The 18,575-nt window shown below is 61.0% G+C and overlaps 1 protein-coding gene across 5 annotated transcripts; it reads right to left on the reverse strand.

Annotated features, from left to right (window-relative positions):
* Positions 1-29: 29 nt before the first annotated feature.
* Positions 30-18,459, reverse strand: LOC139802570 (diacylglycerol kinase delta-like). Of its 5 annotated transcripts, none has more exons than XM_071757854.1 (30): positions 18,188-18,458; positions 16,909-17,153; positions 9,857-9,967; positions 9,664-9,744; positions 9,399-9,503; positions 9,096-9,228; positions 8,817-8,923; positions 8,293-8,418; positions 8,055-8,157; positions 6,067-6,229; positions 5,866-5,974; positions 5,604-5,743; positions 5,392-5,473; positions 5,036-5,127; positions 4,705-4,804; positions 4,293-4,533; positions 3,910-4,011; positions 3,713-3,812; positions 3,517-3,624; positions 3,314-3,410; positions 3,137-3,244; positions 2,860-2,973; positions 2,585-2,719; positions 2,327-2,493; positions 2,088-2,205; positions 1,916-2,002; positions 1,692-1,811; positions 1,497-1,608; positions 899-1,026; positions 30-478 (listed from the first exon to the last, which is right to left on the reverse strand). In XM_071757854.1, the coding sequence occupies exons 2-30, from the start codon at positions 17,104-17,106 to the stop codon at positions 404-406; spliced, it is 3,462 nt and encodes a 1,153-aa protein (XP_071613955.1). In that variant the 5' UTR covers positions 17,107-17,153; positions 18,188-18,458; the 3' UTR covers positions 30-403. The 5 variants fall into 5 exon arrangements, with proteins under 5 accessions (XP_071613955.1, XP_071613954.1, XP_071613951.1 ...); XM_071757853.1 differs by having other exon boundaries at positions 9,096-9,231; XM_071757850.1 differs by having other exon boundaries at positions 899-1,029; positions 9,096-9,231.
* Positions 18,460-18,575: the final 116 nt, after the last annotated feature.

Genomic DNA, 18,575 nt, shown 5'->3' on the forward strand with positions numbered 1-18,575 from the left:
CCCTCCCTGAAGCATAGACACTACACAAGGAGCAGCAATGAGTATCTTTTCTCCAAATATTTACACAGCTTAAATATACCCACATGGGGAAGAAGGGGGATCTTTGCTTTGGCCCCAGCATGGGCACACATTTGGCAGCCCAAGCTCCTGTAGTGACCCTGCTGTGGGCTGGACTGGGGGTCATGCTGCATGGGGCCAGACCTCCACTTTAGTGTTTCCAGCCTCATGGGCTTAGGGAGAAGCAGCAGCTCCAGGGATGCCAAAGGACAAACGGACAAAGAAGCAAGGCAAGCAGGGGCCTTTCACACACAGGGAGCACAGCAGGGACCTGGATCCCGTTGCCCAGCCTCTGGTCTACAGGGGCAGCACCAGCACGGGGACCAGGCTACTGCCCCTGGCCAGCCTAGGGTGGGCTGCTGAGCTCCTTAATGGCCTGGAGGATTCTCTTCATGTGGCCCACTTTGGTGATCCCCAGGTCCTGCAGGAAGGGGAGAAGGGAGCTGATGTGCTCATAGGGGCCAGCCCTGGGCTGTGGCTGGCAGATAAGGTGCAGGACAAGGCTGCTGAGCCCAGCTCCCTGTGCTTCCCCTGCCAGAGCATGGTCCTTGCAAGAAGCCCTCTGTCCTCCGGCAAGCACGTCCCCATGCAGGAGAAGGCAGGGTGTCGTTGATCCTGACTTGGGCAGGCATACAGAGGCTTGCAAGCTCGGCTGGAGGCCAGGGCCACCCCCCTCCCCTGCTTCTACCCTCTGGGTGCAAACTAAGCAAGTGGTGCAAGCTCAGTCCTGTGGGGCTGTAGGGCCAGCACCTGCCTTGCCCCTGCCATGAGGGATGGAGGGAGGACACCATGTTCCCCAGGGCCAGGGTTCTCTCACAGGGCACAGGGGCAGGGGTTGTACCTTCAGGTCTCTCCTCTCCAGCAGGATCAACTCAGAGCCCTGGATGTCATGCCGGACAAAAAATTCTCTGTACTCCCCTAAACCAAGCGCTTCCAGCCAAGCTGCCACCTCCTCGGAGCCCCACTTGTCTGCTAGCAGGGAGGAAAAGCAGAGAGGTATCCTTGGCCCGTGGAGGCAGCCAGGTGCAGCAGGACAGGCAGCAGGCAGCCAAGGGCAGCAGTGGTGGCAGGCAGCAGACACCATCCCCCCTCCCACCCCCAGCAGGACCACCTGGGCAGAGCTCCTCCTTTCCTAAGCTTACTTACAGAGCATCTCAGCTTCTCTCCCTCCATCAGGCCCCCAGCCCTGGGGTAGGCACTTACCCAAAGGGCTTTATCAGAGCCCCTTTCTCCCCCTTGTAGTGGTGGTGGTTGGGGGGCTCCATGTGTTCATTAGCAGAAAAACTAAGCTCTAAGGGGGTGTGGGTGGTGACAAAGGTGACATCCCCTGGCAGCCAGGCCATGCCCTGTCCTGCTGCCCAGAATAAAAGCCTGTCGAAGGGGTTAGCACAGGGTCGTCCCTGCCCATGGAGGCCATGCCTGTCTCTCCCTGGCATTACCTGGGAGCGTGCTGTTGGTCTTCTGCTTCTGCATCTTGTCCTTGTCCTTCCTGGGCTTGGGAATGTTGAGGCGAAGCTTGAAGCTGCCCTTGTTGGCACCACCAGTGCTTTCCTGCAAGAAACCAGGTTCAGCGTGCTACAGCCCTCCTGGGGGCCACCCGGTGGGCTATGCCCCCCAGCTCCCTCTGCGCCCACCTCCTCAGTGGGGTGGGCAATGGGTCCCAGCCAGTGGATGTCCAGCAGCCTCTGCAGCTCCTGGCCCAGCAGGCTCAGGGGGCCGTGCAGTGTTTCCTCCTCCTCCTGCAGCGAGTCTGGCTGTGGGGGACAGGGACATTCCAAGCCCTGCTGCCAAACCCAGAGGTGCTGGCTGAGGGCACAGGTCCCTCTGCTGCATGCAATCTGGCCCCCTGCTCACTCACCACCTTCCCTTCCAGGAACGTCCTGGTCTCTGTGTACAGCTCCTTGATGCTCAGCACCACCTCAACAGCTGCATTCCTGCTGAGAAACTGGGGAGCATGGTGGAGGGGTGACCCCTCTTGAGTGGCAAAGCCCTGGGTGGTGGGTGAAGGTTGCCTTGCACCCCCATCTCACCTCTGAGGTGCCAGTAGGTTTGTTGGAGAGGGCTTCGCTCAGTGCCACGGAGCTGGTGTTGACAGCGTGTGCCAGCTCCTGCTCCACAGCTTTGTGAGCCTTGGCTGTCTCATGGATCCTGCAGGAGAGACTGGAGCTGCTGGGCTGGACTGAAGCACAGGACTGAAAGGCCCCTTTAGCTCCACGTGGCCACAGCACAGCCTCCTGTGCCCACCCCGTTCCCCATCCTGTGGCCTGACCTGGCAATGAGGGTCTCTGCAGCCCGGGAGGCCTGCTGCAAGAGGCTGCTCTCCTCCTCTGTCAGGTACTCCATGGACTGCTGGGAGCTGAGCCGGGGCCGGACAGCTGCTCGGTAGCTCTCCCCCTTCTGCTTGTCCTCCCAGGACTTGAGGGTGCTTTCAAATGCCTGCAGGGGATGGAGATACCCCCCCTCAGGCTGTCACACCTCCCTGTGCCCTGGCACGGCCCCACCATGCAGGCCACACCACCAAGCTCACCCGGTCCCTCGTCAGCATCTGGGCTCGGTTCTTGTGCTGGATCTTGATGACACCAGGTGGCTGGATCCAGGCTTCTCCATCCACCTGCACAGGGACACCCTCATCCCCACGGATGGTGATCTTCACCACACGGCACTGTGGGTTGGAGAGCCTGGGGTTGGCATCATGCTGGCACTACACCACCACATTTGTGCTGGTGCCAGCCAGGAGCCCAGATGAGCTGCCCCAAAAGCTTTGTGACACCATGCAGGGTCCTGCAGGTCTCTTGCCCCTACCTGTGCGATGCGATGGTGCTGGAGATTGATGACCCGTGACACGGCCATCTGGATGCTGCCAAAGACAGCCACCACCTCCAGCTTTTTGTCATCAAAGGATGGAGCCCCGAAGTTCTGGAGAGGACCAGTACAAGTGAGACCCTCCCCAAATCAAGGTCATTTTGGGACCCAGCTTTGTGTGCCCAAGGCAGGGACACTCCCCGGCCCCTGACTGAGGGCTTCCAGGTTCCCTGGGATTAGGGGAAGGATGCTGTGCCCCCACAGCACTGACACTCACATTATCTTCCTTGGTGCCTCCCCAGAAGTTGATGCCCCCAGCATAGCTGGGGATGTTGAGGACAGCAATGCCCTGCAGGCTGGGCAGTGAGATGGGCACCCCGTCACACTGCAAGAGAGGTAAGAGAGAAGGTATTGCCATCCCACCACCCCATCCCTGTCCCTCCTGGCCCCATACCTCCAGCTGCACCCGCTGCTCCAGGTTCTTGTAGGTGCGCTGCAGGAGCTCCTTGGTGCCCAGCACCCCGTACCACATCATGTTCTTGGTGCGGCTGCTGCAGGGCAAAGTGGGACAGGTGAGAGGGGCTGTACCCACCCACCCACCTCCCCTCGACTGCTGCAGGCAGATTTCCCAGGGAAATCTGGAGGGGTCCATCCAACCTGCACTTCTTGGGGTGCTCATCCCGTTTGTTGTTGAATTCCAGGGAGATCTTTGCATCCAGGCCAATGCCAAAGTAATTATTCATGACACATTTCTCTGAGAAGTGGCTGAAAGCAGCAGAGAGGGCAGATGAGTTGGAGGCAGCTCAGCAAGGGTGGGCCAGGGGCCCTGGGGCAGGCAGGACCCCAGACTCACAGGGTGCAGGGGTCTTCAGGAAACTGCAAGCTGCCAAAAGTGTCTGGCCGGTCCAGGATGATGGAGGAAGATGCAGAGGTCGCCGTCTCCCGGTGGAAACCTGGCCAGGAGGAAGCAGAGGCAGCTGCCAAACTGCCTCTTACCCTGAGCCCACCCCAGGATCCCTCAAGAAGCCCTGTGCCCCACTGGCATCTTACTGAGCCTCTCCTCCTCCTTGCTGAGCTCCTCTGAGCTGTCCTTCTTGATGGGGACCATGGTCCCCTGGTAGGCTTGAGTTTGCTTGTTCTGTTCATCCACAGCTGGATGCGAAGAGGGGTATGAGCACAGCCCCACAGCTTTGGGCCCCCATCCTCTAACCCCCCCCCCCAAGGTCTGCCCTGTGGTCTCAGCCCAGGCAGAGCCCAGGGTGACACCCCTGTCATGCACTGGGGATCCTCCTCAGAGCAAGGCTGATACCGCCCTGTTGCCACCCCAAGGATTTATATGGGCAAACCAAGACATAGGTCCAGCACCAACCTTTGTTGGCTTCACAGCCCATGCCAGGCTGCTGCAGTGCCACCCGAGCTGACAGCTCCCTCACCTTTTTCTGCCTGCTCGATGATTTGCCGCAGGGCTTTCTTCAGGCTGTTTGCCCGCAGCATGAGCTGCTCCTTTGATTTGAAGATACGAGGCACAGGACTGGGATTGAAGCTGTCACCTTTTTCCTGGTCCTTGGTGTCTGCAGGGGTGGACTGTGCCATTCCCTCAGGGACCACGATGGCCTGAGCCTCCTCGTTCAGCTCCCGCACCAGCGAGTCCAGTTTCTCATTCAGCATGGCGCACTGTGGGGCACCCACCAGGCTCAGCATCCTGGGACAAGCTGCCCAGTGCCAGTTCTGGGTGCTTCCCTGGGCACCCTGAGCTCGGCACACCCCAGTGCAAATACAGCAAGGACATGATCCACCAGGGCTGACGCCCAGCGGACCCCAGCCCTACAGCTACCTGCAACCCACCTTCCGTGCCATGAGCTCAGCCTCCTGCTTGTTCTCCGTTTCCCTCTTGTAAGCACGGCCAACTTCAGCCACAAAGTCATTGACAGTGCCACAGAGGAACCTTCCAAGGGAAGGAGCAGGTGACTGAGAAGGGGCTCAGCACAGCCCCTCAGGCACAGACCCAGCCCAGGGACTGCGGGGATAATGTCTTCCTGAACCCCAGGAGGAATTGCCATCAGCTGCTGGTGTTCATACAGGGGACAGCCTGGCACAGCGGGCCCAGCACCCCTGGGGGCATGCCCTGAGCCCATCAGAGGGGCTCCAGCACACCCATCAACAGCCCACTCCTTACTTTGCAGAGGAGATCACCACCGAGTGCTTGTCTGACTCCAGGATCTTAGCCAGGTGGAAGGCAACAGAGTCAGCGTAGTGGGAGATCTGGGCCTGGGGATCAACGGAGGACAGCTGGAGCCAGCTCCACCTCACCCCAATGCCTCCTCCCAAGTGCAGGTGCTGGGCTGAGACCTGCCAGACTCATTTCACCACACACAGCGGCTGCCAGACCCCTCATAGCCTTAGTCCCCTGGGACCCGCAGTATGACCTGTCTCTGTGTGATCCTCCCCCACATCAGCTGATGAGGTGACTGGGGACCTGCCCCCCCAGTCTGCCTTCCCCATCTCATGTTCTCTGTCCCCAAGAGTGCCCACCTGGATGTTGAAGTCCCCATTCTCCTCCTCCTTCAGGACTGGGGGGGACGGTTTGAGGGCCTCATAGGTCAGCACGCTCCACCTGCCAAGCAGAGACCATGGCTGCCTACCACCTCCTGGCACAGGGACATGCGGGAGGGGACAAGGACAATCTGCCTGAGGTGCTGAGGCCAGGGGAAAACAGAGAGACATGTGCCCCAGGTCGTGCTCACCGGTCCAGCATCTTGGTGGTGGCCCTTTCCAGCTTCTCCAGGATCTGCAGCAGCTGTGTGTCATCGTCACACAGGCTGCCCCAGCCCAGCACCCGTGCCAGGTCATTGCCGGTCCCCAGGGGCAGGACACCCAGCTGGCACTGCAGGGGGGGGACAAGGGGCTCAGAGCAGCTCCCGAGGCACCCACAACACTCCAATCCAGTCATGCCCGGGGGGCTGCCAGCTGGGGTGGCCATGCTGGGCATTGGGCACCCCCACTCACCTGCTTGTGGAGGCCAAGGGCATCGATCTCGGAGAGCACCCATCCCACACTGCCATCCCCCCCGCACACCAGGATCCGGAAGGTGGAGAACTTCTGGAAGAGGCGCAGCCTGGTGGGAACAGGACAGAGGGGTGAGGGCTGTGCCAGGTGCTCACCAGGACCCCCCTGGGGCCACCCCAGAGCCACCAGTCTGGCACCTACCCCAGGTGTGGGCCCCCATTCATGAGGTCGAAGACTTGGGCTGGGTTGAGGAACTGCTTGAACTTGCGCAGAAACTTGACACCCTGGTTGTCCCCACTCTTGGAGTTGACGAAGGCGAGGAGAGGGCTGGAGCAGGTTGAGGGGCAAGTGGCCTTCCAGAAACCTGCAGCAAGCCCAAGTGCGTGAGCCCCAGCCCTGCTCCCAACCCTCAGGAACACTAGTGGAGACATCTTAGGAGAGCAGAGGCCATGTGGACACCAGATTGTGCTGTGCCTGACCTGCAGGTTGCAGGGGACCAGCAGGAGGGACAGCGAGCTGCTTGCTCTGGGCATGGTGAGGGGTGAAGGAAAGGGAAGAGATGGCAGTGAGGGTGGGAATGGAGAGGGATGAGGATAGGGATGGACAAGGCTGGTGCTAGAGCACATCCAAGTTAGGTCCCTGCTCCATCGCTGCCTCTGAAGACCCAGAGTGTGTCACAGAGCTGACTTGTGTCTTGCCACTCCAAAAGGGGCAGCAGCAGCAGGCACACAGTAGGACCAGCTCCCCACTGTGCCAACAGCCCAGATGGGACCTAGCCAGGAAAGCCACAAGAGAACAGGGCACAGTCTGGTGTGACCACAAGGGATCAACAGGAGCCCCAGAGGGGTGCAGCGTCACCCCCAGCTCTGGCAAGACGGGGACAAATGATGCAGGAGCTTCAAGAGGCCTCGGGAGGCCTGGCAGCCAGCACTGTGCTTTTAGAGAAATGGGATGGGGAATGAAATGTGCCCGAGGCAGAGGAGGATCGATAGATGGCCCGAAGCCCACACCCATCTTGGGCACTTCTTGGCCATCCCGGGCCAGGGGCCGGTGAGGGCTGGCTCCTTCCCTTGGCAGAGCCAGCAATGCTCCAGCAGGGAAAGCACCAGCACCGGAGACCCCGTGGGGTGTGACCAGGAGCCCCAGTGTCCCCACCACACGTGGAGCAGTGGAGCTATGCCCAGCATAGGCATAGCTGGGTCTCCATCCCAAGGTGGCAGGCAGAGCCGATCAGCAAAGCAAAGCAAAACAAAGCACAGGGGCTGCTGAGTCAGAGCGTGGGCTGTGCCGAGCAGCCCGCTGCCAACCAGCCCTGCAGGGGGACAGGGCACCAGCAGCGAAGGCCTCGCCAAGGCTTCCCATGGCAGCAGTGCCTGCTTGGGCTCAGCAGAGGCCACAGTTGCCATCGCCTCGGCTGACCGGGTCACTGTGAGAGGCACGGGGCAGAGATGTGACTGGGGACCCAGACGTGAGTGGCTGCAGCCGGAGGAGAAGCCGCGTGATGGTTACCCTGACAGCATCCTGATGAGTAATGAGAAGCAGATGAGCCACCAGCTGAGCTGAGCAGAGAAAATCATTAAAGAACAAGGAGAGAAATATCTGGGGGAGAAGAACAGATTTTGCTCAGTGGAGGCCAGCTGGGCCCCTCCAGAGAGAGTGAAGGAGATGGCGGGGAGGGGGGGGATGTCCCCTGGGATGCACATTACTCCTCTCCCCAGCACCCCACAGCCACCTGTGCTGGCACTCAGCACTACCAAAGAAACAGATGAGGTTCAGACACTGAGAAGTAACCCAAGCAAGGGCCTCATCCTACCCTGAAAAGTGCTGAACCATTGGGGTACAACCCTACTTGTGGGGCTCAGGGCTGGTGCTTCTGACTCCAGCATGGGGGGACAATGACCAGGACCATCACAAGAGGCAGCCTGGCAGGAGTGACTGAAGCCACACATGGGGAAGAAGTGCCATCCCAAAGCATGGTGCCACCACGGCCAAGGGGCAGAGTGCAAGGCAACAAGCACCAAAGGTGCACCAGGGATCTTGATCCTGGAGCCTACTGATGGTGGTGTTCCTGATGCCACACAGGAAAGCAGGCACAGTGCCACAAACCAAAGCTTGCAGAGCTCAGGGCCCTGTTCCACACAACCTGTCCCCTCCTCCCACACCCCAGCCCTGTCCCCTCCACAAGTCACCATCAGAATCAATGCTGTTCAAGGCTGTTGGTGGGATGATGGACACTTTGTACTGGCCCAGGGGGCACCTCTTGCCAAAGAGCTCTTTGCAGGCGCTGTGAACCTGGGGACACATGCATAAGCTAAGCTAGAGGACACAGCACCAAGGTCCCCAGCCTCAGTTTCCCCAGTGATGCACCCAGGAGGGGCAGCACTGTCTGTGCCACGGTGAGGGGGACAGGGATGGATGCATCCTTACGATGGCCTTGCACCAGAGACACCGCCAGTCCTGCAGCCTCCGGACGCTGCCGCAGGTCCGGTCACAGACAGCACAGCGCGCACTGACGGGCAGGTTTCCCTCCAGCCACTGGTGGGGCATGGCCACCTGCAGGGAGGGGCAGTGGACAAGGGCTCATCACGGGCCACCACCTTCCCCAGGCATCATGGAAGAGGTGGGCAGGGGTTGATGCCCCACAGCAGGGCAAACCCCAGAGCCCTCCCATGCCCTCTCATCCCTGCCTGCCTGGGCCCGTGGAGCCACCAGTGCCCAGGGCAGGTCAGGGATGTCCCCAGAAAACGATTGTGGTGGCCCTGTTTGGAGAGCAATTAGGGATCCTGATGCCAGGTGACAGGAGTGGTGTCCCCAGGCCATGTCCCCACAGAGACAAGACCAGAGGCCACAGTGCAGGGGACAGCTGGGTGCCTGTTCCTGATTTGGGCACAAGGCCAGCAGTGGTGGTTGCTCTGTCCTGATAGGGTTCCCATGGGGAATTTCCTGCTTACCCCATCCTCGTCCTCGATGATATCAGTGCCAATGGAGGCCAGGGTGGTCCACTTGCAGTTGTTGGTGGCCCTCACAGCGCAGCGCTTGTGCGCCTTGAATTTGCACACTGTGCAGGGGGGAGAAGAAGGTGAGGAGTCCCCAAGGAAGGCACAGCACTGGTCCTCAACCCCTCCATGGCTGGTGACATTGCTGTTCCCGGTGGGCAACACCACGCAGCCCTCCTGCTCCAGGCCAGGTTCCCAGCCCCATCCCACCCGCAGGGGGACGTGGACACTGACCTTCACAGGAGAGGCCGTGGGAGGTGACCCCTGGCAAGGCTTCACGGCACACGTTGCAGAAGGTGGGGCGGGCGTGGGAGCAGGCGTACCAGTTGTGCATGCCCGAGAAATGCTCCATGTTGAACTGTGTGGCCTGCTGGAGGCACAGACCTGCCCCATCAGGGCCCTCCCTCCCTCTTGCCCCACTCCTGGCTCCTGTTCCACCTCCCCATGGGGCTGTGCAAAAGGCAGCAGCTCCCCTCTGGCAGCCAAAGCCACCACCAGCTCCTGAGGGGCACCCCCTCATCAGCACCGCCACATCACCTCATGGATCTCCCACTTCTGGACAGATTTCAGGGCACCAATCCAGTCCTCCATCTCCTTCCGATTCTCTGCACATAGAATGAGCTTCCGAAAAGGCGTGATCACCTGCAACAGCCACTGTCCCCATGTCCCCTTGCAAGGCCACCCCGTGGCCAGCAGCCCCCAGCAAACCCTAGCACACAGCCACCAGTGCCACCTTCAGCAGCACAAGGCCACGCTGCCACGTCCCCACAGCTCTGTGGGGAGGGAGTCTGTGGTTCCTCACCGTGAAGCTGTTGTTGATGTTCTTGGTGCTGGTCTCAGCCACGCTCGCATCAGACAGGTCCACCTCATCAAAGATCAGGGACTGTGAAAGAGAAACCAGAGATCCAGTCCACCAGAGAGGATTTTGGGCTCCTCCCCAGGCTTAAAGGCCCAAGACCTCTCAGCTGAGCATGCTGAAAGCCCCAACAGTCTACCTTGGCATCCTTGGCATAATAGAGCGTCCTGCCCCGCAGCTTGAAGTATCTCCTCTTCCACCTCTGGAATGAGCTCGTCTGTTTCAGCAACAGCCCCTCCTTCACACTCTTCTGCAGAGACCACAGGACCATAAGTTCCAGCAACCCCTAGGACCCCCCAAACCATCCCCCGTCTCTCCAGTGATGCTGGTCCCTGGATCCCCAGGAGCTAAGTGATGCCCAGAGAACGGACAGGACACTCTGGGGTTCACCCTGTGTTGGATGTATTCAGGTAAATGATGCCCACTGCCCACCACACCCTGGGCAGTGGGTGTTTGATGGGATTGGGGGATGCTCAAGTTGCAGGTCTCCAGCAGCTACTGCCAGTGACCTTCTCACCATCCCTGGAGCAGCACCCAGGAGAGCTGCAACCTGCTGCAGCTCCTGAGAGCCAAGAGCAGAGCTGGCGCCAGGAGAGTTCCCTTGGAGGAGACACCGATGGCCCAGAGCCACCAGGACTGCACCTTGGAGGTAGCACTGACCAGGCACTTCAGCCTCAGACTCTTTGCTGGGCTGGGGACCAAAGGGCTGGGGGTATGGCAGCCCTGCCTCACACCCACAGGCCTCATGAGGGGACAACCAGGGGCCAAGGGACACCCGCGCAGGCAGAGCATCCCCCTGCACATCCCTGCATCCTGGATGTGTCCTCTGCCCTCCCAGATCCTCAGCACCTGCCAATATTTACCCTCCGCACAGTGATGTTTACAAGTCTCAATTAATTAGTGTTTGCAACACGGCCATGAGCCTGTGCTGAGCAGGGTGGCAGAGATGCTCTGGCACTGCCTAACCTTTGACTGTATCTTCTTTAAACACCACCAGCAGCCCCATTCAGCTGCTCCTCTGCAATTAGCCACAACAGTGGTCAGAACCCAGTGCATGACGACAAGGCACATTTAACACATTTACCAACAAATTAGCACCGAGGGAACCATGAGACAAGGGTGGCCCCGGGGGTCCTCACTCCTGAAAAGAGTTGGCACCCAGGTCCCATGGCTCCAAATGAGGTGGCCAGAGTACCAGGAGTGGCATAAGCCTGCAAGGTCACAAAGAAACCCAGTGACTCAGTGGTTTTGGACCCTTGCTTTTGGCACTTGGGAAGAGAGGGTACTTGGAAGGAAGCTGATGGCCACGGCCACCTGCAGACCCATCCACACAGTAGGAAGCTGTGCTGCTGTGGGCACCCTTGAGGAAGCCCATAATTTCCCTTCTCAGACAGGAAAGGGGTGGGAAGGGCAGAGGCTGAAACTTGGGGTGACCAGGTGGGACATGCTGAGGTGGCATCGACCCTGCCATGCCGCCTTCCTTGCAGCCCCAACCAGGGCTGCAGGACCACCACTACACAATCTACTATAGTAAGTGGTTCTGAGGTATCCTATAGCTCCCAGGAGAAGGAGCTGCACACCCACAGCACAGGGCAGCAGCTGCCTATGTCCATAGCAATGTGCAACCTGCCTGGCCACCAACCTGGGAGGTTCACCCCCACCTAGAGTCCTGGACAAGCAGGGCAGGAAAGTGAAGGCAAACACAAACCCACCCTAGATCTGCTGAGAAACTGGCACCTCCAACTCAGTCAGAGCTGGCAGAGGGCAAGCAGCACCAGGACCTCGGAGGGGACACAGCTAAAAATAGCCCCAGGAGGATGGCTCACCAACAGCAATTGTGCCCACCAGGACCGAGCTTGTCCCCCAGAGGCCACTGTGCCATAGGCTGGCCACATCCAGCACTGGCAAAGGGTCTTGAAGTGTGGGCCAGGGGAGCTTGCCTCCCTCCGGAACAATTTCTCTGCAGGGCTTCTTCCCAGACAAGGTGCACTCCAAAATGCCAGGTCTTCCCTCAGCCCTAAGGTAGAGCCCCAGGATGCTGCCTGGAACCTCCACCCTGTTCTCCCAGCTCTTCCATCCCCAGTAGGAGCCCATAGTGCATCCAGGTTTTACCATGATTTGGGCAATAGAGTTTTCTTGCTGGGGTAAGCTTGAACAGTGAAGGAGCTGCTGGAGAAGAACCAGGAAGGCTGAGTTACTCAGGAATGCCAGTATACGTGGCTGGTGGGCACCACACTGGCTTCTCTTGATATACAGTCCTACGCCCTTCCTTATGGGATCTGCTTGGCCCTCTGGCAACACGATGCCTCACTCAGGGAGGAAGAGAAGGGACTGAACACCCACCAATACACCAACCTGCATTGCACCAGCACCATTCTGGGCAGCCACCCTCCTCCAAACACCGCAGCCCACCAGGCACATGCTGGGATCTGGTTGGGTCAGAGCTCATCCCATCCCAAGCTGGTGGGCACCAGGATGGCAGGGGAGAGCTGACAACCCTACAGAGACCACAGCCACAGGGCTGCCAGTGCTGCTGCATCTTCTGGGCACTCCATGGGCTGGAGTTCATTGGAAACCTTATCAGGTGCTGTTATATGGTAGAGCTCTTCTGGGACCAAGCATATGGGGGGCTCAGTGCCTGGGGGTGCCATGGACCCGCAGGCTCAACAGAACCTGTGGTCCCCAAGGACATATCCTGCTGTCACTGCGGGACCCCAGATCCCCCTTCCTAGTGCTGGGGGGATCCTTGAAAGGAGATTCTAGCACTAGTCCTGACATGTCAGTATGCAGTGCCATGAGGTGCAGCTCAGGCCATTGAAAAGTGACAGAGGATTAACAGGGAGAAGAGGAATGAGGGAAGGAGCCCCCAGAAGAAGGGTGATCCCCCCCCCCCTACACCTCATTCTCCAGCAGTCACAGCCTTCAGATGTTTTTTAGATATGATCTCATGCTTTCCTACCTACAGCCAGATCAGTCACCAAGCATCCCGCCAGCAGGCACCATATGCCAATCTCCCTGCCCCTCCAGCCCAGCCACTGTCGCAGCTCTCCCACCCTGCCCCACGGTGGACAGGCGAGAGAAGCACTTGCATAATGGAAAAAGTGAGCGGGAAGAGGGCAGCAAGTCTGAGAAGCCTCACAAACATCCGGCTGGTGACGCTGGGGCTATCTACACCCCAGGCACTGGCTCGGTGAGCCCTGCTTAAAGAAAGAAAGCCCAGCCTCCTCCCCTGTCCTGCTGCTGCCTCCTCAGCAGAGACTGTCCCTGACAGCCTCAGCTTCCTCTCCAGGCTGTCCCAGCACTCCCCAAACAAGAGATGCTCCTGTCCCTCAGTAACATCAAGCCAGGACAAAGCACTGCCCGGGAGCCACCCTCCTGCTTCTGGAAGGAGGTTTTCAGGCCTTGCCCTAGGGACCCTACTTTGCTTTTCTTTTCATTTGTCCAGGGTTTGGCGCTTGACTGGCAGCCCTTCCTGCAGCCCCACCAGCCCTCCCACAGCTGCACCAACACTCCTACACCCACAGGCACCGCTGGCCCCATCCCTGGGGCACCCCAAGCCTGTGGATTCCTTCAGCAAGGACCCAGGAGCATTCATACCTCAGGGTACCAATAACCCCACTGATTTCCCCTTGGGAGGATGATGGAGGGTCTCCCAGCAACAGGAATTTGGGAATAAGATTCTCCTTTCTAAATGGCAGACAAGCCATGGCCCTGCCCACTGTGGCTGTGCCCATCATGCCCACCCCATGGGCAATGCTCCTATCTCCCCCTTCGACACCTGCAGCCCCCTGGCTCTGCTGCAAGCACCCCGGGTCCCGTCAATTGCTGCAGCTCCTTGCATCCGGAGTAGAAGGGAGCAGAGCTGATGGATTGCTGTCTGCCTCTGCTCAGCTGCCAGAAGAGCCCGTGCCAAAGCAGCACTGGGAGCTGAGCGCCCGGCCCACGCAGGCAGGATGTGCCCCCCTAACCCTGTTTGCAGCACCTCAAATGTCTTGATGCACCCCAAAGCTGGCAACTCCTCCTTCCCCATCATCCCTTCCCTCCGTGCCCAGCCCCACGGGCATCAGTGCCCGGGAACAGCACGGCACCCTGCTTTGCCCTTCCACTCCCGAAACCTGCTGCAGGCAACCAGCAGCCGCTAGCCGCGGTGAGGAGGAGGAGGAGGAGGGGGCGGCAGCAAGCTCCCATCCATCCTGGGGCCATTCAGCCCGGCAGGGGCACCTGCGCCTGGCAGCTGTCATTGTCACCGAGCACAATAGCCTCTCCGCCTCCGAACCGAAGCAGCACAAAGCGCCCCGCGGGGCGCCCCAGCAATTACAGCCTGGAGAAAGCCAAAACTGGGGGTGTGGGGTGTGGACTGGGGAGCCGTGATTGATGGGGAGGTTTGAGGAGGGGATGGCAGAACGGGCAACGGGGGGGACTGGGGGGAGGGAGGGGGGAGATGTGCTAGGAAAAGGGAGCAGCAATCAGTGTGAGAGAGCAGTGGGGTGGGGGTCCCAGCCCATCCCAGATCCCCAACAGAGCAGGCTCCTATAGACCCCCTCCAGCACCTCAGCCAACACCAACAGCCACAAAATGGGCCAGACCACTCCTCTCCCTCCCCCCACCAGTTTCTCTCTCAGGAGCTGCAGTCCTGGCACTAGACCCTCCCTCACTCATTAACTGTGTGCTAATTACATACTTTCCCCAGTCTCTGGGGTGCAAGCAATGGTTCCCCCCATCCCAGCCCTGCATGGGTGCACAAGGATGTGGAAGCAGCTCAGAAAGGTGCCTGTCACTGCCCACCCCTCCGGCTGCAGTTGTGGCCACGGGCAGAGGGCCGGGCAGCACGTGTAAGCCGCAGCTCCGAGCCAGGGACAGGCCGACCTGAGCGGCAGAATCCCCAAATCCTCGTCTCTGTAGGGAAGAAAGGAGCCCATCTGGCGAGGAGCCAGGCTGATAAACGTGATCCTGCCCGCCCGAACCAAAGCAAAGGGATCCTCGGGGAAAACTCTGAACCCCGACACTTGAAACACTTAGATTTTTAAGGGGGGGGATGCACGCATGGCTTGCTCTCAAGCCCCATCCAGCACCGGCCCTGCCCTCTCTCCTCCCCTCTCCCGGCTCCTGAGCCATTAACTCAGCCGCGTCCTTTCCTCCACCCCATCCATCACGCCGCCCGCCTGCCCGGCACGCTGCGCGGCATCACCTCCCGCATGGCTAATTGCCGACGCCGGGCAGGATGCAGGCAGGGACAGGCAGCTCAGCCTCTCCCCACGCCGCAGCCTGTCAGCCGTCAGGCCGGAGCTGCTGCTGCCACGGAGGAGCTTCAGCACCAGGACTGGGGGCTCGGGACGTGCTCGTGTCCCTGCGCTGCTGCTGCTGCAGGACACGGGCACAGCCCCGCCACCCGCCCTTTTCTCTCGGTTTTCCTGGCACTGACTACTCCCTGCAATAATCCCTGTGCTCCACAGCACAGCAATCCTTTCCAGCACGGCAAACGCTGCGTGGCAAACTCCAGCAGCTACTGCTGCCCCTCCGGGAGGGTGCTGAGGACTCAAACACGGCGCTGAGCATCCCCAGGATCCTGCACATCTGCCTGGGTTCCCACCGTGTCGTCCCCCACCCCCCCCCCTCCCCCCCCCTCAGCACTCGGCACAGCCCACGGCATCTGCCAGGTCGGGGTGCGCAAAGAGGGTGTCACCATGCTCCAAAGGAGGGGAAACTGAGGCATGTTCCTTGAGCATCCAGGGGGACTCGTCAAGAGTCCCCCGCACCATTTGTCCCGGAAATGTCTCCTGCCAAGTGGGGAAACCCCTGGGTGCCGGGTTGACTCCCGCATCCCTGGACAAACACCCTTTAACCCCCTTGTGTCCCCCAATGCACCAGGCTTGGCACAACAGCCAGGCCAGCGAGAGGGGAGCTCACCCCTGCCCCGCGCTGTCACCAGACCCCGCTCACCGCCTGGCCCCCGTAGCACCCAGCACCAGAGCCCGGGGCACCTTCCTGCTCCACAGATGCATCCCCCCCCTGCGGCGTTTTCTCAGCTGCCTACCTTCCCCGGTGCCACCAAACCCATACCGAGGGGCAGCTGGGGCTGCAATCTGGCTACAGGGGGAGTTCTGGCACGGCAGCAGGGCGAAGGACCCCCCCTGCATGGCAGCCCCCGCGGGCCCCCCGGCTCTGCAGGCACCGCCTTGACTCACACCACCGCCTCCTTCCCACAGCCTGAAGGTGGATGCACAGGGACCGCTCACTAGCACGTCATGCAGAGCATCCTCCATGCCTCGTGCCTGGACCCCCCTTCCCAAAACGTCCCTTAGAATACCTCCTCCTCTTCCTGCTTCCCACCTGGCCGTGCAGCCCAGATTATTTCTCCTTGCATTTCAGGCAGGAGCTGCCTGGCCATTTCACCATGTTTCCCCTCCCTGGACATCTATGGCCACCTGCTCCCACTTGGTCAGAAGGTGCAGCACCTCATGTACTTGCAGGTCCTACCAAAATAGCTTCCTCTGAACAGGCTGCACACACACAAATGCACAAACTTCCCTCATGCCAACAGCCAAGAGGCAAGAGTGTCACATCCAGTATCAAAAGTGTCCCCATCCTCTCAGCAAGCCACCCCGGGGGACTGGATGTAGGGAAGACTGCGGGAGCAGGGCCCGCAGCGGAGGTGGCACAGCCAGAGCAATCTGGGGTGCAGGGAAAGATGCCGGCTCCATTTTGCCACCCACCAGTCCCCACACACATTGGGGAGCAGGATCCCAGGAGCCTACAGCACCACGATCACCCTAAATCTCACTCCCTCAGCAGCTGTGGGGCAGACCCTTCCCAAAAGAACCTCCTTACCCTAAAGGCAGGTGGAGTAAAACTCCAGGGACACAAACATGGAACGAATGAAGGTGGTTGGAGATGGCAGAGCCAGGAATGGGAGAGATTCTATCCCCAGAGAGTGGGGTAAGATCAGTGCTCTACAGCCTCACAGGACCAGTGCTGACTCTGCCACCGTGGAGTCTGCACGCTTTCCATGTGGCTTTCTGTAGGGCACAGGGGCCCAAACCCCTCCTGGCACTGCCCCAGGGACTGGCTGGACTGGGTCTGCAAGTGCCTGGCACTGATTTCCATCCCGATCAGGCAATGCCCCTGTCCCTGTTCTCAGCCGGGACCCCGCCTGCCAGCCAGCCCCTCACCCTGGTCCCCTGTGCCCCTGACCTTGCTCCTCATCTGCCCCGAGGTGGACACCTTCCTGATGAGCTTGTGGGAACTGTCCTCCTGCTCGCCCTCGCTGTCCGACGACTCCTCACCACACGCCTCGGGCGAGATGGGTGCCAGCTTGTCCGAGTCCAGGGATGACACCGATTCCCGGGTCTTCCTCAGGAACAGGTCCCCGGGCACCAGCTTCTCAGCCATCTTCCCACCCAGCTTGGTTCAGGGCTCCACAGCCTCCTGTGAGTGCCCTGGAAGGACAAGGACGCACAGGCGTGGAGGAAGAGCCTAGAAAGGTGGTGCACGGCTCTTCTTTCTCTATGGCTCGGCCAGCTGGGAGGTGCAATCCTGGAAATCAGGGCAGACGGTGCTTCCTCGGCCAGAGACTCCACTCAGGGTGTCTTCCTTGCAGGCAAAGTTTTCCCTCTTTGCATTTTTTCGGTGTCCCAACTCTTCCTCACCCTGCCTAGCATCCCAGCACCGTCCCTCAGTACGCCGTGGGAGGCTGCGGCTACCCCATGCCCCAGCGCTGTGGTGCCCCTCCTTTGCCGCAGCCTGTGCCAGAGCCTGCCTCCCCCCCCCCCCTCCCCGTGCCCATCCCCAGGGCGCTGTGCTGCCTTCAGTGGCCGGGAATGGAGGGGAAGAGGGGAATCTCCACGGAAAGCAGCAGTTGTCTCCCGCCATCCCGGCAGCCGGGAAGGGCTGAGCATCTCCCGACCCTGCGTTGGTGGGTCTCCAGTCCCGAGCAGGTGGCTGCAGGTGGGGAGGAATGAGGGGAGATGGGGGGACGCGGGGCTTCCCTAATGCGGGGGAAGCCATCTCCCCATGGCAGCGCTGCCTTCCCCGGGGGTTGCGGGCGGGCTGGGGGGGCACCTACCTGGGCGAGCGAGCCTGGGCGGCTGCAGGGCGCCATGACCGAACCGAGGGCAGCAGGGGGCTTTTTGGGCACCGTGCCCGGGCTGGTGGTGGGCTCTGCGGGACGCCGTGCCCGGTCCCACGCCGGCTCCGCCACACACTGACCCACACCCCCCACAGACACACACCCCCCAGCTGCCGGCCGACCTTTTGCCGTCTCCTCACGCAGCAACAAGCGTTTGGGCGAGTGGAGGGGGGGGAAGCGAGGGCACCGCAGCGTTGCCGACCCCCCCCCCCTCCCGGGCGCAGCTCCCCCTTCGCTGCGGGCCTCTCCCCCCCGCCTCCCACCTGGGGGCTGCCGGGTCTCCCCGCCGAGCATCCCGCGGCACGCCCGGAGGGGGGAGGCGGAGCGGCCCCCCCGCGCACACACCTTGCACACCCCGAGCCGCCGCCGCCGCCGCCTGTGCGAGGTCGCTCTTCCTTCGGCCCCCCCCCGCCGTCCCCCCGGCCCGCCGGGATGTGCCTCTGCAGGCAGCCCCGGCCCTGCCCTGTGCCGCAAGCCCCGGCCTGCTCCGGCGCGGCGGCCGCTGCTGCGCACCGCGGCGCGGGCGGCCCACGCACGGCCCCGCGCGGGCGGGCACGGCGGGCACCCGCACCGCCCCCCGGGCACCCGCACGGCCACGCGTGTGAACTACCATGTGTGTGCACCGCCCCGCGGGTACGGGCGCGGGCAGGGGGAGCACCGCACCGTGCAGCACCACGCGTGTTTACCGCCCACGCGCGAACAGGCATGGGCAAGCACATGCACAGCTGCCACG

This window comes from Heliangelus exortis, chromosome 14 (genome assembly GCF_036169615.1).
Source record: "Heliangelus exortis chromosome 14, bHelExo1.hap1, whole genome shotgun sequence".
In the NCBI taxonomy this organism is placed as follows: domain Eukaryota; kingdom Metazoa; phylum Chordata; class Aves; order Apodiformes; family Trochilidae; genus Heliangelus; species Heliangelus exortis.